We start from the raw sequence: 19,698 nt of genomic DNA on the forward strand, positions 1-19,698 counted from the left end.
TCCTCAAAAAAAAAAAAACACTACGCTTCCAAAAATAGGTAAAATTCCATAAAGGTTTGGCTTTTACAGTACCACAAGAGGGCAGGATATGTACATTTAGGGGTACTGCATTAAGAAATTGATGGTTCCTCCAGAGGTTCCTGTTAGAACCTGCTGCGATAGAGTATAGTTATTGCAAGAGACGCTACCCTCGATAAATTGACCTACGTTATGAAGGTGTCCGAAGCGTTTTTCAGAACTACTTGATACTTGCAGTTTTACTAAGGGATGAATACATTCAAGTATAGCACAGAGGAGCACCTGGGTGGCTTAGTTGAAACTGACTTTAACAGAGGGGCGCCTGAGTGGCTCAGTTGGTTAAGCGTCTGACTTGCACTCAGGTTATGGTTTTGCGGTTTGTGGGTTCGTGCCCTATGTCGGGCTCTGTGCTGACAGCTCGGAGCCTGGAGCGTGCTTCATATTCTGTGTCTCTGTCTCTGTGCCCCTCCGCACTTGTGCTCTGTCTCTATCAAAAATAAGTAAAAAAAAAAAAAAACCCACGCAGGTTCTGCACTGTCAATGCAGAACCTTGTATGGCGCTCCCAACTCCTGAAGCATGAGTTCATGGCCAGAGTCAAAGTCCCATCCTTAAAACCCAGAGCATCTGGCTTGTTTCAAGCTGCGGTCATGATCCCAGGGTCGCGGAATGAAGCCCTGTGTTGTGTTCCACGCTGAGCTTGCACCCTGCTTAGCGTTTAACTCTGCCCCTTTCCTGCTCACATGCTCTGCTCTAAAAAAAAAAAAACGCAGAGAAATCTGCGCCAAAGAACGTTGGTTTGTTTTCCTTACCCTGTTCTGTCCCAGCAGGACTTCCCACCTTAAGAGTTAAATTGTCCTATTTTTGTCTCCTGTCGGGATCTTGTTTTGCAACAGGTTTGTTTCCATTGGCAACCTACTTAAAAATCCACATCAAGGTGATGGATCTTCCACTTGGCAGATTCAGGGCAATCTAGCCCTTAGCATACAAAGGCACCACGTCCCAATAGAATGATAGCCCTGCTTTATCTTCCTGTTCCAATTTGCACACCCTCCTAGGAACCACTTTGACATGAGGAGGAATCCTTGCCTGCAAAAATAACAGGGCTTGTGCACCCGTGTGCTAGATACTGTGGTTTTGGTCTCTGCCCTCAAATGCGTCTGCAGGTCTTGTGGCGCTAAAATAGCCACTTGCTGCAGCACATTGAAAGTGCGATGCAGGGGGACGCCTGGGTGGCTCAAGTCGGTTGAGCGTCTCTTGGTTTCAACTCAGGTCGTCAACTCACAGTTTGTGGGTTCCAGCTCCACACGGAGCCTGCCTGGGGTTCTTTTCTCTCTCTGCCTCTACCTTGCTTGCTCTCTCTCACTATCTCAGAATAAATAAATATTAATATATATAAAATAAAAGGAAAGAAAAAAGGGGTCTCTCCTAGGAAAAGCACGCTCCCGCCGAGGAGCCAGCGAGAGTTCAGACACGGGCCGGAAGCGTCGCTGCCCGCGTGCTGCCAGCCCCGCCCAGCCTGCTGTTTGGTTTCCGGGAACGAGGGCGCCAGACGTCATTACCGGGCGCCGGGCCTGTCGGCCGGCGGGAGGAGGCGCCATGCTGAGCCGGCTCCAGGAGCTGCGCAAGGAGGAGGAGACGCTGCTCCGGTTGAAGGCGGCCCTGCACGACCAGCTGAACCGGCTCAAGGTGACCCCGGGACGCCCCTCGAGCCGGGCCGCCCCGCGAACCCCAGGCGTAGGCGGCGCCCACTTTGGTTGACAAGTACCTAGGGGGCGGGACTGAGGTTGCAGGCCCACTCCTCTTAGAATCTAGGTCCTGCGGGTCTACGCCGAGGCCCGGCGATCTGTACGTGCTGCAAGACCACCGCCGCACCCGTAAACGCGGGTGGACCGCACACCACGCGCTGAGGAAGTGAGACCTCCCTAAGGCTCGCCTAGATTCTCCCTGCCCCCGGACCCCTTCCCCCCGACCCCCTACAGCGTGTGCTAGTTTCTGTTGACGCTTGAAACAGCTCTGGTATCGTTAAGCTAGAAGAGATGGGTGGATCCGTTGTGCAAAGAAAGCGAGCGAGGCCCGGAGAGAAGAGACTTGTGCCAGAGTTCCCAGTAGCTTTTCTTCCGGCAGCTCTTAGTGACTCCACAGCCTGGACGAGATTTAGGCGCACCAGGGCCCTTTCCCACATTCCCCACCAATCCATCCTCGTTAGCCCCAGTGAGATGATCCTGATAAGCGCTGCTTTGCACCCTTCTTCAGGATCTTTACGTCCAGACGAGATGCGGGTTATGAAAGCCTTTTGTGAACTGAAAAGCATTGTACAACTGTGACATTAAAATAATACGCTTTTCCTCGGGACGATTGCTGGCCAGTGCTCATTTATTTATGTTCTCCTATCACTAGTACCTATACAAGTATCCAGTAGGTGGGTGTTGTGTATGAGGATGATGACCTCTAAGCCTAGGTTCCTTTATGCTCCAGGAAACACTTCCACTTTCCATTCTTCCTGCCTTCCCTTTCGCAATCCTGGGTGGAAAGCTACGGGCTAGCGAATGGGCCCCCTGTGGAATCAGAAGACATCTGGCTTTTTTTTTAAGTAGCACACTTGTGTTTTCTACCCAGATCTGCTGTACCTAGGGGAATGAAAGTCTTGGCTCAACTGAAAACACCTGTACACCCCAGGGGGAAAGGGGCTGGAGGGTTTTGGGCTCCTTTCCTAAAATATGGGGAAATCTTAAGGGCCCCATCTTTTGCTCTAGAGCTGCACTGTTTTCACTTCTCAGTACGCCAGCCTTTGAGCCTTTGACAGCATGATCCATAAATTTTACCCAGGTCAGTAGCCCGGTGAAATAGTAAGCAAAGTGTCCTCGACTCCTCTTTTCTAGGTTGAAGAACTAGCCCTCCAATCAATGATTAGTTCTAGAAGAGGGGATGAAGTGCTCCCTTCTCAGCCTGCATCTGAACAGCCACATGATGTAAGTTTAATCAGGTGTGGGCCTGGGGAAAGAATGCAAAGTCCATCCTGCTCTCAGGCTGCTTGGAGGCCAAAAGTTTTTGTAAATTACATGATCAAGCCCAAAGAACTCGGGGAATTAAGTTATTCTGATTTAATACGCTGGCTACTACATAGGACTCTTTTAGGCAAGGAACAGCCTGCCTCTCTAGCAGCTAGGTACTCTTTATTAATCACGTGTTGTTATATTGCCTGCAGCATCCTAGTTATCCGTCCCCTCTAGTTGCTCCAGTGAACCGAGGGAGAATTGGAGATCTTTGCAGGCATATGTCAAAACTCCCGCTGCTTTATACGTAAGCCTGGGATGCGAGAACAAGAGTGTGGCTTTGACTACAAAACATAGTGCTAAAAAGTGGGTTCCAGTCCTCATCGTATCCTTCTCTTACCAATGCCCTTAGGTAAAACGGTGCAATGTTCTTCTTTCTAAATACACCATATCTGAGCATTTTTTTCTCCCAGATGCGTGTTAAGCCATGTAAAACCATATGAGAGCAGCACATGTAGGCCAGCATAATTCTTAAGCATGAACCATGTTTGTAAATCAGGTAACATTCTATCAAATACTAGGGTGTTTACTCCCTCCCATTGTGGCAATAGAGGGTAGGAGGATCGGGATAGGAAGTGGCCTTACCTCCTGGTGATTAAATATTGGGGATGAATGTGCAGTTGCAATTTAAAAAAAAATTTCATGTTTAAATTAAACATTAGAGAAAGAGCACAAGTGGGGGAGGGGCAGAGAGAGAGGGAGACACAGCATCCAAAGCAGGCTCCAGGCTCTGAGCTGTCAGCAGAGACCAGCACAGGGCTCGACCTCACGAACCGCGAGACCATGACCTGTACCGAAGTCGGATACTTACCAGACTGAGCCACCCAGGCGCCCCGAGATTTGATTTTAAAACACATTTCAGAATTTGCCGGTTTGGTGACCATGTCTTTCCTACTAATCCATAATGTCCTTGCCTAAAGCAGATGTTGGTACACGTAGACAATGAAGCATCAATCAACCAAACTGCACTGGAGTTGAGCACAAGGAGCCATGTGCCAGAGGAGGAGGAGGAGGAGGAGGAGGAATCAGATTCTTGAAGGCGGGAAAGAGCCAAGGTTTGTCCTATGAATTAAGTTCCTACATCTCAGGAACTTTGTCTCCTCAAAAAAATATTCTTTCAAAGTGGGCCCTCTGGCCCGCTTTAAAAGGAAGCAAGAACTTTAGGATGATGTGTAGTTCTAAACATGGTTCCATCCATAACTGACGTTTCAGTGACCTGGAAAAGCACAGATGTGGTATCTTAGCCTTGAGCAATGTGGGCGGTGCTGCGTCTGTATTCTGGTCAGATTCCGTAATTATGCTCAAAACAGAAAGTTTCCTCTCCAGTGCTATTGAGAAAGTCTGGCATTTGCCAAAAGGGCAGAGTTTAAATACAAGCCAGCCTTTCCAGTCAACAATGCCTCTTTTAAGAAAGCTAATTAAAGGCCATCTGCATGCCATTGAACCATTGTGAGCAGCAAGGCCACAGTCTAGGAGAGAAAGATGACAAGTGAGGAGTACAGAGAGCCACTTGGGAACACAGGCTGCTGCCACCTCGCGGGTGACATCACAGCATGCTGCCGACAACATGCTTGGGAGATTAGGCTTTTGTAATAATGACTATTACAAAATAACAGTTGCTAAAATTTGTATACTCCTTTTTCAGTGAAATACAGTTAAGTACTGCTGAATTTTATTAAAGTAACTTACCCTGCCCAAGCCATAGAAAAGCCAAACAAAACATACAGAACCTCATCAAGCAGAACTTCTGCTGTAACTTCTCCAGCAGAGAACATGGATGGGTGTATGTATTAACATTTCATTCCAGTGATTTTCAGCTACTCTTACAGGAAATAGCCAAAAGTTTAAATGAGCGTATTTCTTGGAAAACACAGTGTGAAAATTGTTTTGCAACAAAAGCAACCAAACTTTACGTTTGGGGAATCTAATTTATGAGTGTGGGTTTTCGAGAGCTAGAAAAGTCGGCTCTGAATTCTAGCTCTACCACTAACTGGGCACTTGCCTTATTGAACTCTTTGCAGCTCTCAGTTTCCCGTGTGTAAAATGACAGGGTGCGCACCTGCTCCAGCACTCTGGCATGTGGTTATGGGGTGCTCGTGAGGCATCATGTAAAACTCTAGCTACTGTTGGTGTCTCAGCAAGAGGGAGTCTAAGGAAGGAATTGGACATGGGGAACTCAAAACAGCAAGACCGACGCAGGGAACATTATTCTTGAAAACAAGATCGTTCCTGGTAAAAACTACTAGGGAAAAACCCTTGGACTCCCAAAATGTAACACTTTTGTATAGAATAGAGAATTTAGGACACTCAGAACAGATGTTAGCCTTACAGCGAGAAAAAATGCTGGACCGGCCTAGGCGGTATACGTAACATGAAGCAGTTTTCTAAACCCTGGCTGTATTCTAAGCTCCTGTCCATCTAGAGTGGAACTACCTACTCAGGAGATTGAATCACATTGTTCTTAGTTTGAAAACAAAATAGGCCTTGTGTTTTTAAATACGTATTTATTGGTTTTCTGTAACCTGCCCTCTGGAAGAAAATGGGGGAAGAGGTGCTGACCAGGCGTCACCACACGAACCTGAAGTTCTGAAAGTCACTGGTTAAAAAAAGGCATCGGTGGTCAGTTTGTTTTCTGTGACTTCACTGCTACCTCACAGGCGGGACGAAGGCAGCGCAGGCCCATTCCCCTCCAGGAAAGTGGAATGAAGAGGGGAAACCATGGCTCAGTGGAGCCAAACAGCACGGGGCTGGGTGTCCTGGGTAGAGGCTCCCACACCAGCTGGGCACGGCCAAGAGCAGGGTGCTCCCGTGAGCAGGCCGGTTACCCCCTGACCCCACCCTGCCTGCTTTTCCCCGGGTAGAAACGGCAGGAAGAGAGGGGATCTATTGTTCCCAGGTGCACGGGAAGGGTAGTTGGAAGGCTCACACCTAAGTGTTTGATGGCTGAGAAGACTTGGACAAAGTCCAACTTGGAATTACAGGAAGGCCCACTGGTCCAGAGCACTGGACTCGCCCCAATGTGGCATTTCTGCCTTGCAGCCTCCTCCTTGTCTTTACCCTTTGCCCTCACAGGAAGGCTTGACAACACCATTTGATTTCTCGAATCCTACCACAAAAGTAGACCTGTTTTTTCATCCTTTTAACTTGATAGTATATTTATTAGAATAAGAGATTAGATTTGTTAAACATCTGAGTTGAAATGGTTAAAAGGATTTTCATACAATTCTTAGGCACTATACACACTGTTTACAATAGCATCGGTACTTGGATTTGGGGAAAGATAAATCTCATATATTTTAATGCCTTGATCCATTTGTAACATTCAAAGTAACCATCATTTTAGAAACACTAATTCAAACTTAAAGAGACACATACCACTAAATATCCCACATAATATATTTTAAAATAAATATAGAAATACAACCAGAAGTCTACAAATCATCACAGTAGACAGACTGGTGAAGCCCAGCTATCGTGGCAGTGAAGGGCTCTGGCTAGATTTTGACAGAAATTGCTTCATTCTACACCAAAAGCAAAAATATAATAAAATAACAAGATCTATACTTTCTGATGTTCTTTTTCATAGCAGCAAAGCATGCTTCACATGCAGTGCCTGTGAAGGATCTTACAAGGCTCCTACCCCAACAGAAGGAAGGTGCGCCCGGCAAGAATGCAGTACCACCAAGTGTCAAAAGAATCCCAAAACTACAGGCAGCTAGCCAGTCACGGTGGGGGAAGAGCAGTGCAATTTTCAGTAAGAATGACTACCCACAGTCACCAAGGTTTCACTGTAACTGAACGTTGCGCATGTTTGGATCAACATACACAAAAATAGCCCCAAGCACAAAGCCAATCCACTTAGGGAAATAACAGAATAAATGACAGTAATATTAAAAAAGACACAAATAGAATTTTGGCACATGCTGTGTTCTTCATCCTTTGTCGTAGGCGAAATGCACGTCTGAACGGAGACAGGCATGGCAAAGAGGCCTGAAAGCGACAATGGCACACCACTGGGCAGGGGACTCGCTCTTTGCTGCTTCCCAGATACTTAGACGCCGGCCGCGTGGGTCGGTGTACTGGGCTGGTTAAGGCCGATGGTGGAGCAGAGCCAACCTGCAAAATCCACTTCCTCACCATCAGATCTCTTGATAAAGGCATGAACCTGTGTGCGAGGAAACAGAGAGTAAGTTAAAGGAAAGTTCAAGAGTCCCGAGTCTAGACTTGGGACCAGTCTTGCAATCCCGGAGCCTGCCTGCCATTGGGCGGCAGTAGGGGGCCAGGAAGGGGGCCGGCTGCCGCCCTGCCCCCAGAGCCCACTCTGCCTGTTTGATCTGCTGGGAGGCCTCAGCTGCTCACTTCCCTGGGCCTGCGCTCTTCCACTGCGAACTGGTAGTAGCAGCTCTGCCCTCCGCGCCCCACAGGGTGGCTTGAAGGAGCAAAATAATGAACGGGTGGACTTCGGAGTGTGTGTGATACCGCACGGGCTCTGCAAGCTCAGATGTTCTCCAGTATTACTGCCCCACTCTTCCGAGAGGGGCTGCGGAGGATACTGAACACAAGGTGAGCCCGTCAGTGGTGGAAAAGGCCCTGTCCCCACGAAGGAGTGGGCTGGCCCGCTCCTTCCCTCGGCTCGTCCTTTATGCTCACGGGTGGACACGGGAGCCTTTTGTTTGGGATCCTGCAGCCCCAGGGTCAATGGGACCATACTGGTCAAGGCAGCGGGGAATGGGCTGTAGGAGGACTGGACGGATGACCAACCGAGAACAAATGAATAAGCGGGTCGTGTACAAACTGGAAATAAACGGACTTACCATGAGTTGTTTCAGATCTGCTCTCTCTGCTGGGTTTTTTATGAGGCTTAAAGAAAGAAAGATAATGTCAGAGAGATTTCCTGGCACTGGCTCCAACTCAAGTTATTTCACATTTACATGCCTATCCTCCCCACACCCTGTATTCACCTTCCTGTTCCTAGCACTGCAGCAGGCCTACAGGTTCGTAAGTGCTGAATTAACCTGAGATCAGAAGGCAATGTGCCCATCCCTGTAGGGCAGGTGAGGGGCAGCTTTTACCCAGTGCTGTGGTCAGCCCAGTTACTGAAGTCCTAGCATTCTGGAGGCGTGGGGGAAAGGGCAAAGCTCCGTTCCCCAAGACCAGGTGGGGAGGCCAACAAAACCAGCATATCTCCAGAGAGCGAGGAGCTAACTTACCATTTATTCACAAAATCTTGAAATTCCAGACTGAATACTCCACTGGGCAGCTTTGGAGGAGGCTGTAAATACAGGTTAAGACCTAAGAAATGCCTGGTTTCCTTCTCCAGCCATATTCCCCACAACCCCCCCCCCCCCCCCAGGCCTCGGGACAGTGCTGCCCTTAACCAACCAAGGGAAGACGGGTTAGAGGCCAGTGACTGCTTGCTGGGCCACCCAGGTGGAACCGCTGTCTCAAGCCACAGCTGGAACTGGGGCCGAGTTGGTGGCTACCACTCACTTGCCAGTGACTAAACAAATCAGTTTCTGACTCTTAGTTTATCCTTCTGTGACGTGAGGAGGACCTTGTTCTCTCTGGGACCCCTTCTAGCTGATCCGACTGTAAATCCTGGAGTGTGTCCTGGAACTAGGAGCTAGGGGGGTGTGCTAGCACCCGTGGAAGACAGAAGGCTGAATCGTAAAATGTATATCCCTTTTCCGCTATACCCCGAAGAAGCGGCGGAGAAGGATTAATATAACATCAGCTGAGAGGGCTGGGTCTGGAAGAATGTTCCCTGCACACTTCAGGAAGGAGGCTGTTTGCGGGCATCGATGCTAGGACACTGGCAACAGCTCTCGTGTTCCCAGGGTACGCAGTGGAGGTCACGCAGGGCGACACAGGACAGGGCTCCTGGAGCACCTGGCTCATGTGTTCCACGCAGACCCAGGAAATGGGACCCACCCTCCTGTGACCTGTGCCGGGGTGGAGTGTTGACCTCCTTGTGAGTGGACTCCCACAGTGCCCGGATGTCACTGCCTTGATGTGCAGCCCCAACCAACAGGTGATCAGAGACTGAAAATTAAACACACTACCAACAAAGCCCTGCCTCACCCTCTTGCCCTGAAGGACTTACCACGATACCAGGCAAATGAGACTGATCTGGGGGCCAGGGACTAAAAACCCAGCTCTCAGGCCCACCCTGCAGATGGTCGCTGCTGCTGAGGGGGATGAAGGGAACATTCAAAGGAGGGATTGACTTCCTGGCCTCCAGAGACCCAAGTAGGATGGGGGCCGGGCAAAAGGGGCTGTGAGGTGCCCACACCTGACCTAGCGGCCCAGCCTCCTGGGAGGGTAGGGAGGGGAGCTGGGAGGAGTGGGTGGTAAGGAAGTACACTAGGGGGGAAGGAACTTAGCTACTTTTCATCTCGGAGCCTGAGTTTCCTCACCTGTATCAAGAGGATGATGAAACCAGCCGGGCCACCAGAGGCTGGCAGCGGGCACACTAGGAGACCAGACTGGCGGCTGCTGATTTACTCAGGCTCTCTCTTCCCTGCGGTTCCCACCCAGCACCACCCAGCTCAGGTCCCGGCAGCAGAGGATGGCTCTCCGCACTACCACAAATGCGAGGCGCTGTGCCTTCCTTGAGTCCGTAAGCAGCCGAGATCACATGCTGCACTTCGTCCCATGTCTCATTGCTTAGCATAAAGCTGTGCAGACAGCAAGGACGGGCACGTGAACCTCCCTAGGGATTTCGTAACTGATGGGGTGAAGCAGGATTTTCCCTGTTTGGCTCGTAATGGACCCGGGGACCATTTTGAGCCTTTTGGGGTCTGGTTTTAGAGAGCAGTAAGAAGTATGAAAAGTTACCCCGCTAGTCTCTTGAAGAGAACAGAGCCATGCCTCTTACCATGTACCCCAGCTGCGTGGGGCCTCCAGCTGCCTCCCCAAGCTAACAGACCTCGCCCCTCCTCCACTCCCCACGCCACACCTGAGGCCGGGGGTGCTGGCCCTACCTCTGGAAATCCTGCCGCAGCAAAGCCCCGCTCCTCTGGGAGCCCTGCCCCAGCCCCTCTGTGCCACCGCTCCCCGCCCCCTCAAGCCAGGATTTGATGAATGCTGGGCAGTCTCTCCCTTCCTTGATCCTTTTTTCATTTAAACATACTGGTATAGGTGCGTTACACAAATAATGTGTGTTCTCTGCATTAAAGCCAGCCAGCAGCAATAAGCCAAAAGAAATTTCCACCATCCAGAGAGAACCACCATTTCCTACTGCTTTTCAGATTTTGTATGTACGTACATGCATACAGATTTGTTAAAGAACTGATCACAGTACACATACTACTTTGTAATGTTTTCCACACAATTTATAGGGAATATTTTCCATACCTGTTTCTACATTGTCATTTTTTTACATCTATTGCTTTTAATGGCACTTACAATCGGAAACCCTAATTTGCAGGTATGTGTGGACTTGCTTTGCCTCCCATATTAACCTAATGGTCTTCACGACAAGGGACTTTTGTTTTCCCGTCTGTGGCCCCCCACCTCGTGCGTAGCACCACCCCACAGTGCACACGTAGCCCACAGTAAGTGCACAAGAAATACGTGGTGAATGAAGGAGTGTAATGGCCACACTGGAGGCTCCTGAATCTGAGACAGGACGAGAAACTCAGAGCTACCCAAATATGCTCCCTGGGGAAGGGGCACCCGCAGCCTCTAAACCAGCCACTCAGTTCCAAGAGCGTGATGCCCTACAAGCAGCCCCACTGTGGGAACAACACACAGGCTTCCCAAATCAACGGAGTCTTTTCTTAATAGAAGCAGATACGAGGTCAAGGAAGCTGCGCAGTACTTACCTCGTTGACTATGTAATCCAACAACTCAAAAATTGCCATGGGAGGTCGGCTGTCCATTCCATACGCTACAGATTTTATAACGAGAAAAAAGAAAACGCTTCTCAGAAAAACAGACCAGAGGTTATTTGCCAGTCTGACGCTAGGGACCGGGGGCATGGGTCCTGGGGACCAGAACAGGGTGGTGGACAATAAGCAGAGACACAAGAGCCCCAGATAAGGCCGAGGACAGAGGGGACAGCAAAGGCCACTGAGTCGGCCAGCCGGGTAGGAGTCTGGGCTCTGCCACCTGCAAGGTTTGCGACCTCAAGCAAATCCATGGGCTGCTGAGCTTAGTTTGGAGTTTGGTGAAGGGGAGATGGGTCACTATGTCCGCCCTTCTTCCCTTCCTTGTACTGAGGAGCAAATGAGGCGATAACTAAGGAGCTTGAGGACTTAAGTGTTAATTCTCCCTGAACTTGGGTTTCTTCCTTTTACTAAACTCCAGAGTCCCCAGCCAGCCTCAGGGGCCACAGCCACAAGCCCCTCCCGGGACCCACCATCAGCGACCCCTGCCCTCTGCTTCTGCCTTCACATACACCCTCTTCCGTGAGGGCCTCAGAGACAGGCCTTCCTGGTCACAAAGCAATGTCCCGGCAGGAATTACATCAGAAGATGGTGGCTCGGCCAGCACCTTCCCAGTACCAGGTTTACTTCCCAGTATTCGTGATCAGAGAGGCAAGCGGTGCGGCACAGCACTTGGCACCTAGGACTCAGGCGTGGACAAGGACATATGTAGTCTCGACAAGTCAGGCACTTGGTGCCTCGGTTTCCTCACATTTAAGAGATTATAACAGTGCTCACACATGATTGCTATTAAAATTAGACAATACTAGACAAATCCATGGAGACAGAAAGTAGATGAGTGGTTGCCAGGGGGTGGGGGTGGGGGTGGGAGGAGTTGGGAGTGATTGCTCACGGAGGTGAGGTTTCTTTTTGGGGTGACAGAAATATTCTGCAATTACACAGTGGTGATGATTACACAACATGGGAGAATATACTAAAAACCACTGAACTGTCCACTTTAAAATGTGCATTTCATGTTATGTGAACTTTATCTCAAAGAAAATCTACCTAAAAACCAGTCAGGATTTTTAAAAATTAGCTAACGCATATAAAGTACTAAATGCAGTGCCAGGAACACAGTAGGCACTCAACGAAGGGTGGCAAGCTGTCCACGGAAACAATTTAACACCCACCTGGAGACCCCTGCTCTGTTTCTCCCCCCTTCCCCCAGCCTGGCATCCAGAGACAGGCAATCAGTCTTGGGAGAGTGTTCGGAGAATCAGCCCCCCAGAAACCACAGCAGCAAGGGCAGTCCAAGCTGGGGCCACTCACAGCTGAGGGGCCTTCCAGGGGTCCTCGGCCTGGGTGGCGTCTCAGCCGCATCTCCCTCCACTTGGCACCCAAACATCAGCTCCAGCTCCTTGGCATCGGGAGGAGGGATGGGATACCTCCCGACTGCCATCTCAACCAGAGATAGCCCCATGCTCCAGATGTCCGACTGCACGGAGTAATGAGTCCCCTGGAGTCTTTCTGGCTGCAGGAGAAGTGGACACAGTTATGATCACCTGTGAGCTCATCCAGGCCCACACAGAAGAGGGACAGGCGAGTCTCCATGGAGGCTCCAGGGAGATCTCAGGACTCCCTGCCCCTCTGAGGCTTGCCTGCACCACAGGGAGGGGCCTGTCCTGCTTGGTCCGGGTCCTGGTCCTGGTCCTGGCCCCGGCCCTAGATCTGCTGATGCATTTTGTCTTCTTTGGAACTTCCACTAACTGCTTTCACTTGGTTTCTGACCTGCCCCCAGCTACTGCGTTCAAACCCTCGGTGGTTCCTGTGGCTCTGACCCACGCCTCCTCACTGCCATCTCCCGGTAACCTGCCCTCGCTAACAGCCTCTGGCCTGGCTGGACCCTGGCTGCCACTTCAGCTGGGGCTCCAGCTTTGCCCAGTCTGGTCACTGTCTTACATGTGCAGCACAGCTTGTCCAAAGCCCAGCTGCGAGGTTCATGTTGTCACCTTCATCTGAAACATGAGGCTTCTGGAACATGGGTCACGAATGAAGTGTGCACAGGGTAGAAAGAACACCAGCCTTGAGGGGCGCCGGGGTGGCTCAGTCAGTTAAGCATCCAGCTTCAGCTGAGGTCACGATCTCACGGCTCATAGGTTCGAGCCCTGCATCAGGCCCTGTGCCAAAAGCTCAGAGCCTGGAGCCTGCTTGGGCTTCTGTGTCTCCCTCTAGCTCTCTGCCCCTCCCCCACTCACGTCCTGTCTTTTCCTCAAAATAATCAACATTAAAAAACAAAACACCAGCCTTGAGAGTCAGGAGAGCTGAGCTCTAAGACCAGCTCCACCACTGACTCACTGACTGTTCCTGAACAACATGGAGCGGGAGAAAAGGCAAAGGATCTGGGGTCAGGAGACTCGAGCTCACGCTCCAACTCTGCAACTTGTAAACTGTGTGATCCTGAGCCTCGGTTCCCTCATCTATAAAGTGGAGCTGATGAACCCGGTGTTGACATCAATAACGACATAACAAAATATCTGCTCTCCTTACTAGGGTTACCAAGAAGGTCAAACCAAACGAAAATGTATGTTCGATGCTGCAAAATGCTACCCAAGTATGGGTTGAGTCGGAAGAGTCAGGAAAAAAATATATGGTGCTATACAAAGCATTATTTTTATTCAGTGTTAATTGAAATAGCACATATATTTCAAGAACTCTACAAAAAATCTTTATTCTGACAATTACACTTTTTTTTAGACATCATTAATGTCTCCCAAGGGATTTTTTCACTAACTCAAATACTGGACTATTTTGGAACTGACCATGTAACCACAAAGACCCAAACCACTAACCCTGGATCAATAGGTCCCGCAGTGTGTTGACTGATTTCGAACTTTGCGGTTGGCAGTTGAGTGGTCCAGAATGCTAGCTGCTCAGTTCTTAGACTGAGTGAGGGGACTAACTGGCAAGGAGACCTGGCTTTCAGTCCAGGCTCTGCATCTGGATTTCCTCATCTCTAAAATGGGAGCGATATCTTCACTTTCACAGGGCCACCACACAGACGAGAACACAGAAAACACGATGTGCCGGGATGCCCCAGCCTCTGTGCCTGCCCCTCCGATTAACCCATGCCTACACTCACTGCCCCCTCCGTACAGATCCCCACTCACCCTAGCACTCCTCTATCTGCCCCACGCCAGCACTCACCCAGTGTCACACTCCCCCCTTTCTGAATTGTTCTCTGGAGCACACTAGCCATTTACTCACCAAGCGCTCCCTGGGCACCTACCACATGCCAGGCCCCGAGCCAGACCCTGGGGACAACTGAGACACCTATGGCCCTATTCTTGTCCTCCCGGAGCTCATGGCATGGGGGAGAGAAGAGAACATGGCTGCCACCTCCTTGGGGAGGGACCATGATGCCTCATCCTTCATTCTTTCTCCACCACCTCTACCACCCAGGACAGGTTCTGGCTCTACAGGGAAAGCCACCCACTTGGCTCCTATCCCTGACCATGCAAGACATGTGAGAGATGGAACCCACTGCTCATACCGACATGTAGGACCTTGTGCCCACGAAGGAGTTGGCCATGGAGTCGATGAGCTGCCCGCTGACCCCAAAGTCACAGAGCTTGATCTCCCCACGAGAGTTCACTAGAATGTTGGAAGGCTTGACATCTGCAGGGGAGGGAACAAAGAAAGGGAGGGAGTTGACACAGGTAGATCGGGGAGAGGGAGGAGGGTCAGCATTCTATAGACAGACCAGCCCCAACTGTGAGTCCAACGACGGCTGCCATCACTAAACCAGCCCTTGGCTTGCAAACACTGGACACCAAGGTCCCTCATTCCCCCTAGTTCAGGGTTCGAGAAAAGACTGTCAGGAGAGGAAATAACAACCTGTTGTACAAGTAGGACAGAAAGTCAGTGGATTTTCACTCTTTGAGAATCCAGGCCTAAACACATGACCCACAGGAAAGACTCCATTATCAGGAATAATCAAGATTTCCAAGTTTGTTGTTTCAATCACCCTTCTTGGCAAGATACAGTATCTATGGTTGGATCATAAGGCAGGAAGAAAAAAAAAACAAGTAATAAGACCTATTTGCCTGCTGAGGCTCAGACCAAACACTAGAGATGGGATGGGGGCAGGAATTCCTATGTTTGACCCAGATACCAAGCACAAAGCTGTGGCAGGGGTTGGAAGCTGACTTAATCATTTTCAGTGATGTCATTTCCCAAACAGCCTCCACAGCTGCAGCCAGCTGTCAGTCAAGGACAGTCCCTCACTGCCCTGTGGGGACCAGTCAGGGCAGTGCCACGGAACCAGCCCCAACTCCTTCCCCGCACTCGGGCACTACCCACTTCCCACCCAGCTGCCACATCACTACTAGTCCACTGACCCTTCCCTTTGCAGAGGGAGGTAAACTTCCCAATGTTCTTCTTCCACCACCTTCCCTGATTCAAACAACTGCCCTACAGAGTGAGCAGAGCGGGGTCAAGTGTTGTCACTTACAGGTGGGAAAATGACGCTGGAACTTGGTAAAAGTCCCCAGGCCAGGGTTTTGTGGGCACACATCAGCAATGAGACCCATCAAAGAGCAGTCCATACCCCGGGGCAAAAACATAAACCGGGACAGGCAATCGATCTCTGACGAAGTAACAGAGACACCATATAGAGCACCTGGAGAATTAGAGGAACAAACCAAGTCCCCATAATTCAAACCTATTAGAACTACTATTCCCATTTTATTATTTTTTCCCTCGGTACCCTGATGAATGCATTTACGTGCACACCTCGGAGATGTGGCAGCTTTGGCTCTGCCTCTGCAATAAAGTGAATATCGCAATGAAGAGAGTCAAATGAATGTTTTGCCTTCCAGGTACATACAAAAGTTATGTTTACATTAGGCTATAGTCTGTTAAATATACAGCGTCATGTCTAAAAAAATGATGTACACACCTGAATTTAAAAATACTTTATTGCTAAAAAATGCTAACTGTGGGTGCCTGGGTGGCTCTGTCGGTTATTAAGTGTCCAGCTCTTGATTGTGGCTCAGGTCACGATCTCGTGGTTTGTGAGTCTGAGCCCCACATCAGGCTCTGCAGTGCAGAACGTGCTTGGAAGTCCCTCTCTTTCTCTGTCTTTCCCCTACTCGTACCCTCTCTCTCAAAATAAAATAAACATCTTTTTTTTTAAAAACTGCTAACCATTTTAGCCGGTCATAATCACAGATCACCATAACAAATAGAATAATGAAAATTTGAGCGATTTAAGAACTACCAAACATGACCCAGAGATATAAAGTGCACAAATGCTGTTGGAAAAATGGCATAGTCTTGCTTGACGCAGGACTGACACAAACCGTCAATATGTAAACAATGCAGCACCTGCAAAGCATAATAAGATGATATATGCCTGTATTTATCCTTAAACAGACTCAAACAGTCTACGTAAGTATCTTTCCAAGGGTAAAGTGAAAAAAAACCTCACCCTCTCGCATCCCAGTAAGTCCCTCCCTTGCCCCCCTCTGCCCCCCCCCCCCCCGCATTTCCAAGGCTGGGTCAGGTCATAAGCAGTGTTCAGCCAGCTCAAGCTTCTCTGTACCCATCACCAGCTCCACCAGGGGAGGGCTGCTGGGTGCCTGCCCCACCACCGTAATCCCCAAGCCAGGACAGTAACTGGCACACAGTAGGTGCTCCTAAATACTCGTGAATGACCGGCTCTGAACTCACCGGGTACATACGCAAACACTCCGAGCCACTGGTGTGTCTTCCCAAGACCTAGCCTTCATCATGGCACAGGACACGAGATCTTTCCAAACCCCTTGTCATGCTCCTTATGTCTCCTACATACAGACTTCTAGAATGCAGGCATCAGAAGTAGCCTTAGAGGGAGTCTGGTTCCTCCCCTTCAGCTGAAGGCCCAAAACGGTCTAGGAACTTGTCCAAGGTCACACTGCAAAAACTGGGTGAAGCTGGACCCAGAACTCGGACCTTCTCTGACACCTAGCTTGTCCTCTTCCCACCCAGCCCACCGCCATATGACGCAACTCTGTTCCACCCACCCACTTATGTTCGCCGAGCCCTACGCTGTGCCAGGGTCCATGCAGACACTGGGAGACAACGGCGAGAGAACCGATCGAGCTCCTACTGTCCTCAAGTTTACGTTGTAGTGTGAGCACAGACAAAACCCGACAAATGCACAACGTCAGGTGGTCTCAAGTGCCATGAAGAGAATAAAAATGATAAAACCAGGTAAGAACACACACCTTGGTGGGGGGTGGGGGGGTGGGCACCTCTGTGCAGGAATGACCCTTGAGCAATGACCCGGGTGGAGTCACACATCCTCCTGGGGAACGGCTTCAAACACAGGGACTAACTTTTCTTGTTTCTTGCCCACACCTAGTATTAGGGCAGGCTCCGACAAACACTGCCAGCCAAGGAGCCTCTGGTCCTCACTTACACAGGATTGTGGCCCTCCTCGAACAGAGGACAGATGCCTGACCCCAGAGGTTAGTGTGGGGGTACGGCAGAGACGCTGAGCGGCCAGACAGAGCTGGGGAGGGCCGCGAGGAAATAGCGCTCCTGGGGGTGCCGTGGGGAGAACGCGCAGGAGGCCCTCCAACACGAGCCTCTCCTCACACTTGCCACCAAATGCCCCAGCCCTTCACCCCGGTACCTGGGCCACCAAGCCAGGGCTCCCTCACCTCCCAAATGTGCCCAAGGCAGGTTAGGCCCCATTTTCAAGCAAAAGGGTGGCCATGACTCAAGAGACCTGTGTTCAAATCCCCGCCCTGCCGCCCACTCCAACAGGAGCCTTGAGCCAGTCCCCCTGCTTCTCTAGCACCGGCCACCTGTCAGCGATGCAGTGATGACAATCAGAGCTCTTGTGACCCTGCCAGGTGGTGACCAGGACCAACCTAATGCAGTGTGGGCATTTACACGGCACGCCACACCACAGGGACAGAGGTTTCTTCCACAGGCCGCCCTGCAAGATGAGCAGCCTACAGCACCAGAGCTCTGCTTCCGCCCTCCGCAACAGAGAGCGCCCCCCCGCCCCCACCACCGCCACCCGGGTTTTCCTTCCTCTGCTGGCTTCCTCCCTCGCTCTGCTTCTCTCCGGGCTGCTGAGGAGTGGCTGCACGGCCTCTGTAACCGCTTGGATCTGATTTCCATTCACATGGCAAGCAAGCCTCTTTTCCTCCGAACTTATGTAACACCACTCTCCCCAATCCCTGGCTGTCAGCTCTGGCTTCCCCCACGCCAGGGAACAACACCGGCTGGGAGGCTGCAGAGACCATGGGGGATGGAGTCAGAGGAGCGGAGGGAAACCCTGAGGGGCCACACGCACCGCACACAGCCCCTCCCGGGGACCCGGGAGGTGGGACACGAAGCGGCTTGCAGACCTGCAAATCACTCTCCATCACTCAAGTCCAAAACACGTGGCTGAGCCACCACGCCGGGTCGTGCCTCTCCTTGGCAGCCCCAGCCAAATGGGGCTCTCCTCTGGGGGCAAAAGAGGTACACGTCAGACAAGGCCAGAGAGACGGTTTCCTCCAACTGACAGCACCCCCTCTTTGGTCTCCACGATTGCTGCCCTCCCTCCTCTGCCCCTGCCCCCAGCATCTGCGTCCTCACTTGGTCCCGCAGAGCAAGCAGTGCTCCTCCGGTGGGACAGCCCCTGCACCGAGCCTCGCAGTCAGGTGCAGGCCTGTCAGCCTGGCTTTCCAAGCCCGCCACTGCTCCTGCCTCACCTCTACCCAGCTTTGCGCTGTGACACAGCCCCATGTCCCCCTGCCCAGGCTCACGCCTGCCACTCTGTGCTGGCCCCTGCACGTGAAACATGCTTCTTTCCCACTCACCCTCACGGCGATTTCGAGGCGCAAGTTGTTCTGGGTCCCCTCCGCCACTTGGGAAACTGCCCTGCTCCTGGGAGGGCTGAACCCGGGGAGATCTCATCGGGCTTCTTCTCACATCCTTCCTAGCAGCAACCTCGACCGCTGTTCAAATCAGGGGCCCAGGCCCTCTCTACTCCTCACGGCCTTCTCCAGGCCTTGGGTTCCCTTTCTCACCCTCCAATATCAAGAAGGCAAGGCTGGGGGGAGACCCAGGACCCGGTGGGCCAGGATGCCTTCTTGAGGAAGCATCCAGCACCCATGAGGCCCCCAGGCTGATGAGCTTCTTCAGGAAACAGATGAGAGGCTAAGGTCTGTTACCCCCATTCTGCTCAGCCCCCCGCAACAGTGAGGGTGGGTAAGCCCTCTTTCTTCAAAAACAAATAAGGGGATTTTATGCAAAAACTAAGTGGAAGAAATATTTTCTTCTCTCATATTTTCTGCCCCAGAAATAACCAGTGTTCACAGCCTTTTGATTTTTTCCCCCAAGAGCGTATGATTTCAACTTAATTTCTCAGTGTTTCCTACCACTCTAGAACAAGAGGTTTGGATTAAATCATTCAGTGGGTCATTTGTTTATTCTATGAACAGTTACAACTGAGCTATGAGTAAAAAGGACACAGTTCCTCTCCCTGTCCTGAAGGCCATCACCACTAGGGGAGACAGAACATAAAATACAAGAACATGTGTGCGTGTGTATGATGCTAATGGCAAAGACAGACAGATGGTCAGGGCACTGTGCACAGATATTCTGAATTCTTCCAATCGGCCAGGCTCCATGCTAGGCTGACGAGTGGGGCAAGGTCCCTCTCAGGCAGATGAAGCGAGGTGTCAGCCTCCCAAAGGGTACTATAACCTCATTT

General features: G+C 50.9%; 2 protein-coding genes across 3 annotated transcripts in view; one reads left to right on the forward strand and one right to left on the reverse strand.

The window, feature by feature from the left end:
- The first annotated feature begins 1,591 nt into the window (after positions 1–1,591).
- SNAPC5 (small nuclear RNA activating complex polypeptide 5) lies at positions 1,592–7,891 on the forward strand. 2 transcript variants are annotated; one of them, XM_047074912.1, is made up of 4 exons: positions 1,592–1,705; positions 2,899–2,988; positions 3,993–4,127; positions 7,021–7,891. In XM_047074912.1, the coding sequence occupies exons 1-3, from the start codon at positions 1,616–1,618 to the stop codon at positions 4,107–4,109; spliced, it is 297 nt and encodes a 98-aa protein (XP_046930868.1). In that variant the 5' UTR covers positions 1,592–1,615; the 3' UTR covers positions 4,110–4,127; positions 7,021–7,891. The 2 variants fall into 2 exon arrangements, with proteins under 2 accessions (XP_046930868.1, XP_046930869.1); XM_047074913.1 differs by having other exon boundaries at positions 3,996–4,127.
- Positions 6,199–19,698, reverse strand: part of MAP2K1 (mitogen-activated protein kinase kinase 1) — a 79,405-nt gene continuing 65,905 nt past the window's right edge. Inside the window, exons 6-11 of the mRNA XM_047074911.1 lie at positions 14,494–14,618; positions 12,273–12,474; positions 10,899–10,963; positions 8,283–8,344; positions 7,887–7,932; positions 6,199–7,237 (exon numbers count right to left, since the gene is read on the reverse strand). Of these exons, the coding sequence (XP_046930867.1) occupies positions 7,124–7,237; positions 7,887–7,932; positions 8,283–8,344; positions 10,899–10,963; positions 12,273–12,474; positions 14,494–14,618 (614 nt within the window). The 3' untranslated portion in view covers positions 6,199–7,123. The remainder of the gene's footprint in view (positions 7,238–7,886; positions 7,933–8,282; positions 8,345–10,898; positions 10,964–12,272; positions 12,475–14,493; positions 14,619–19,698) is intronic.

This window comes from Lynx rufus, unplaced genomic scaffold (genome assembly GCF_022079265.1).
Source record: "Lynx rufus isolate CCGP_SWC_20201006 ecotype Redwood Valley unplaced genomic scaffold, mLynRuf1.p SCAF_13, whole genome shotgun sequence".
Taxonomy (NCBI): Eukaryota; Metazoa; Chordata; class Mammalia; order Carnivora; family Felidae; genus Lynx; species Lynx rufus.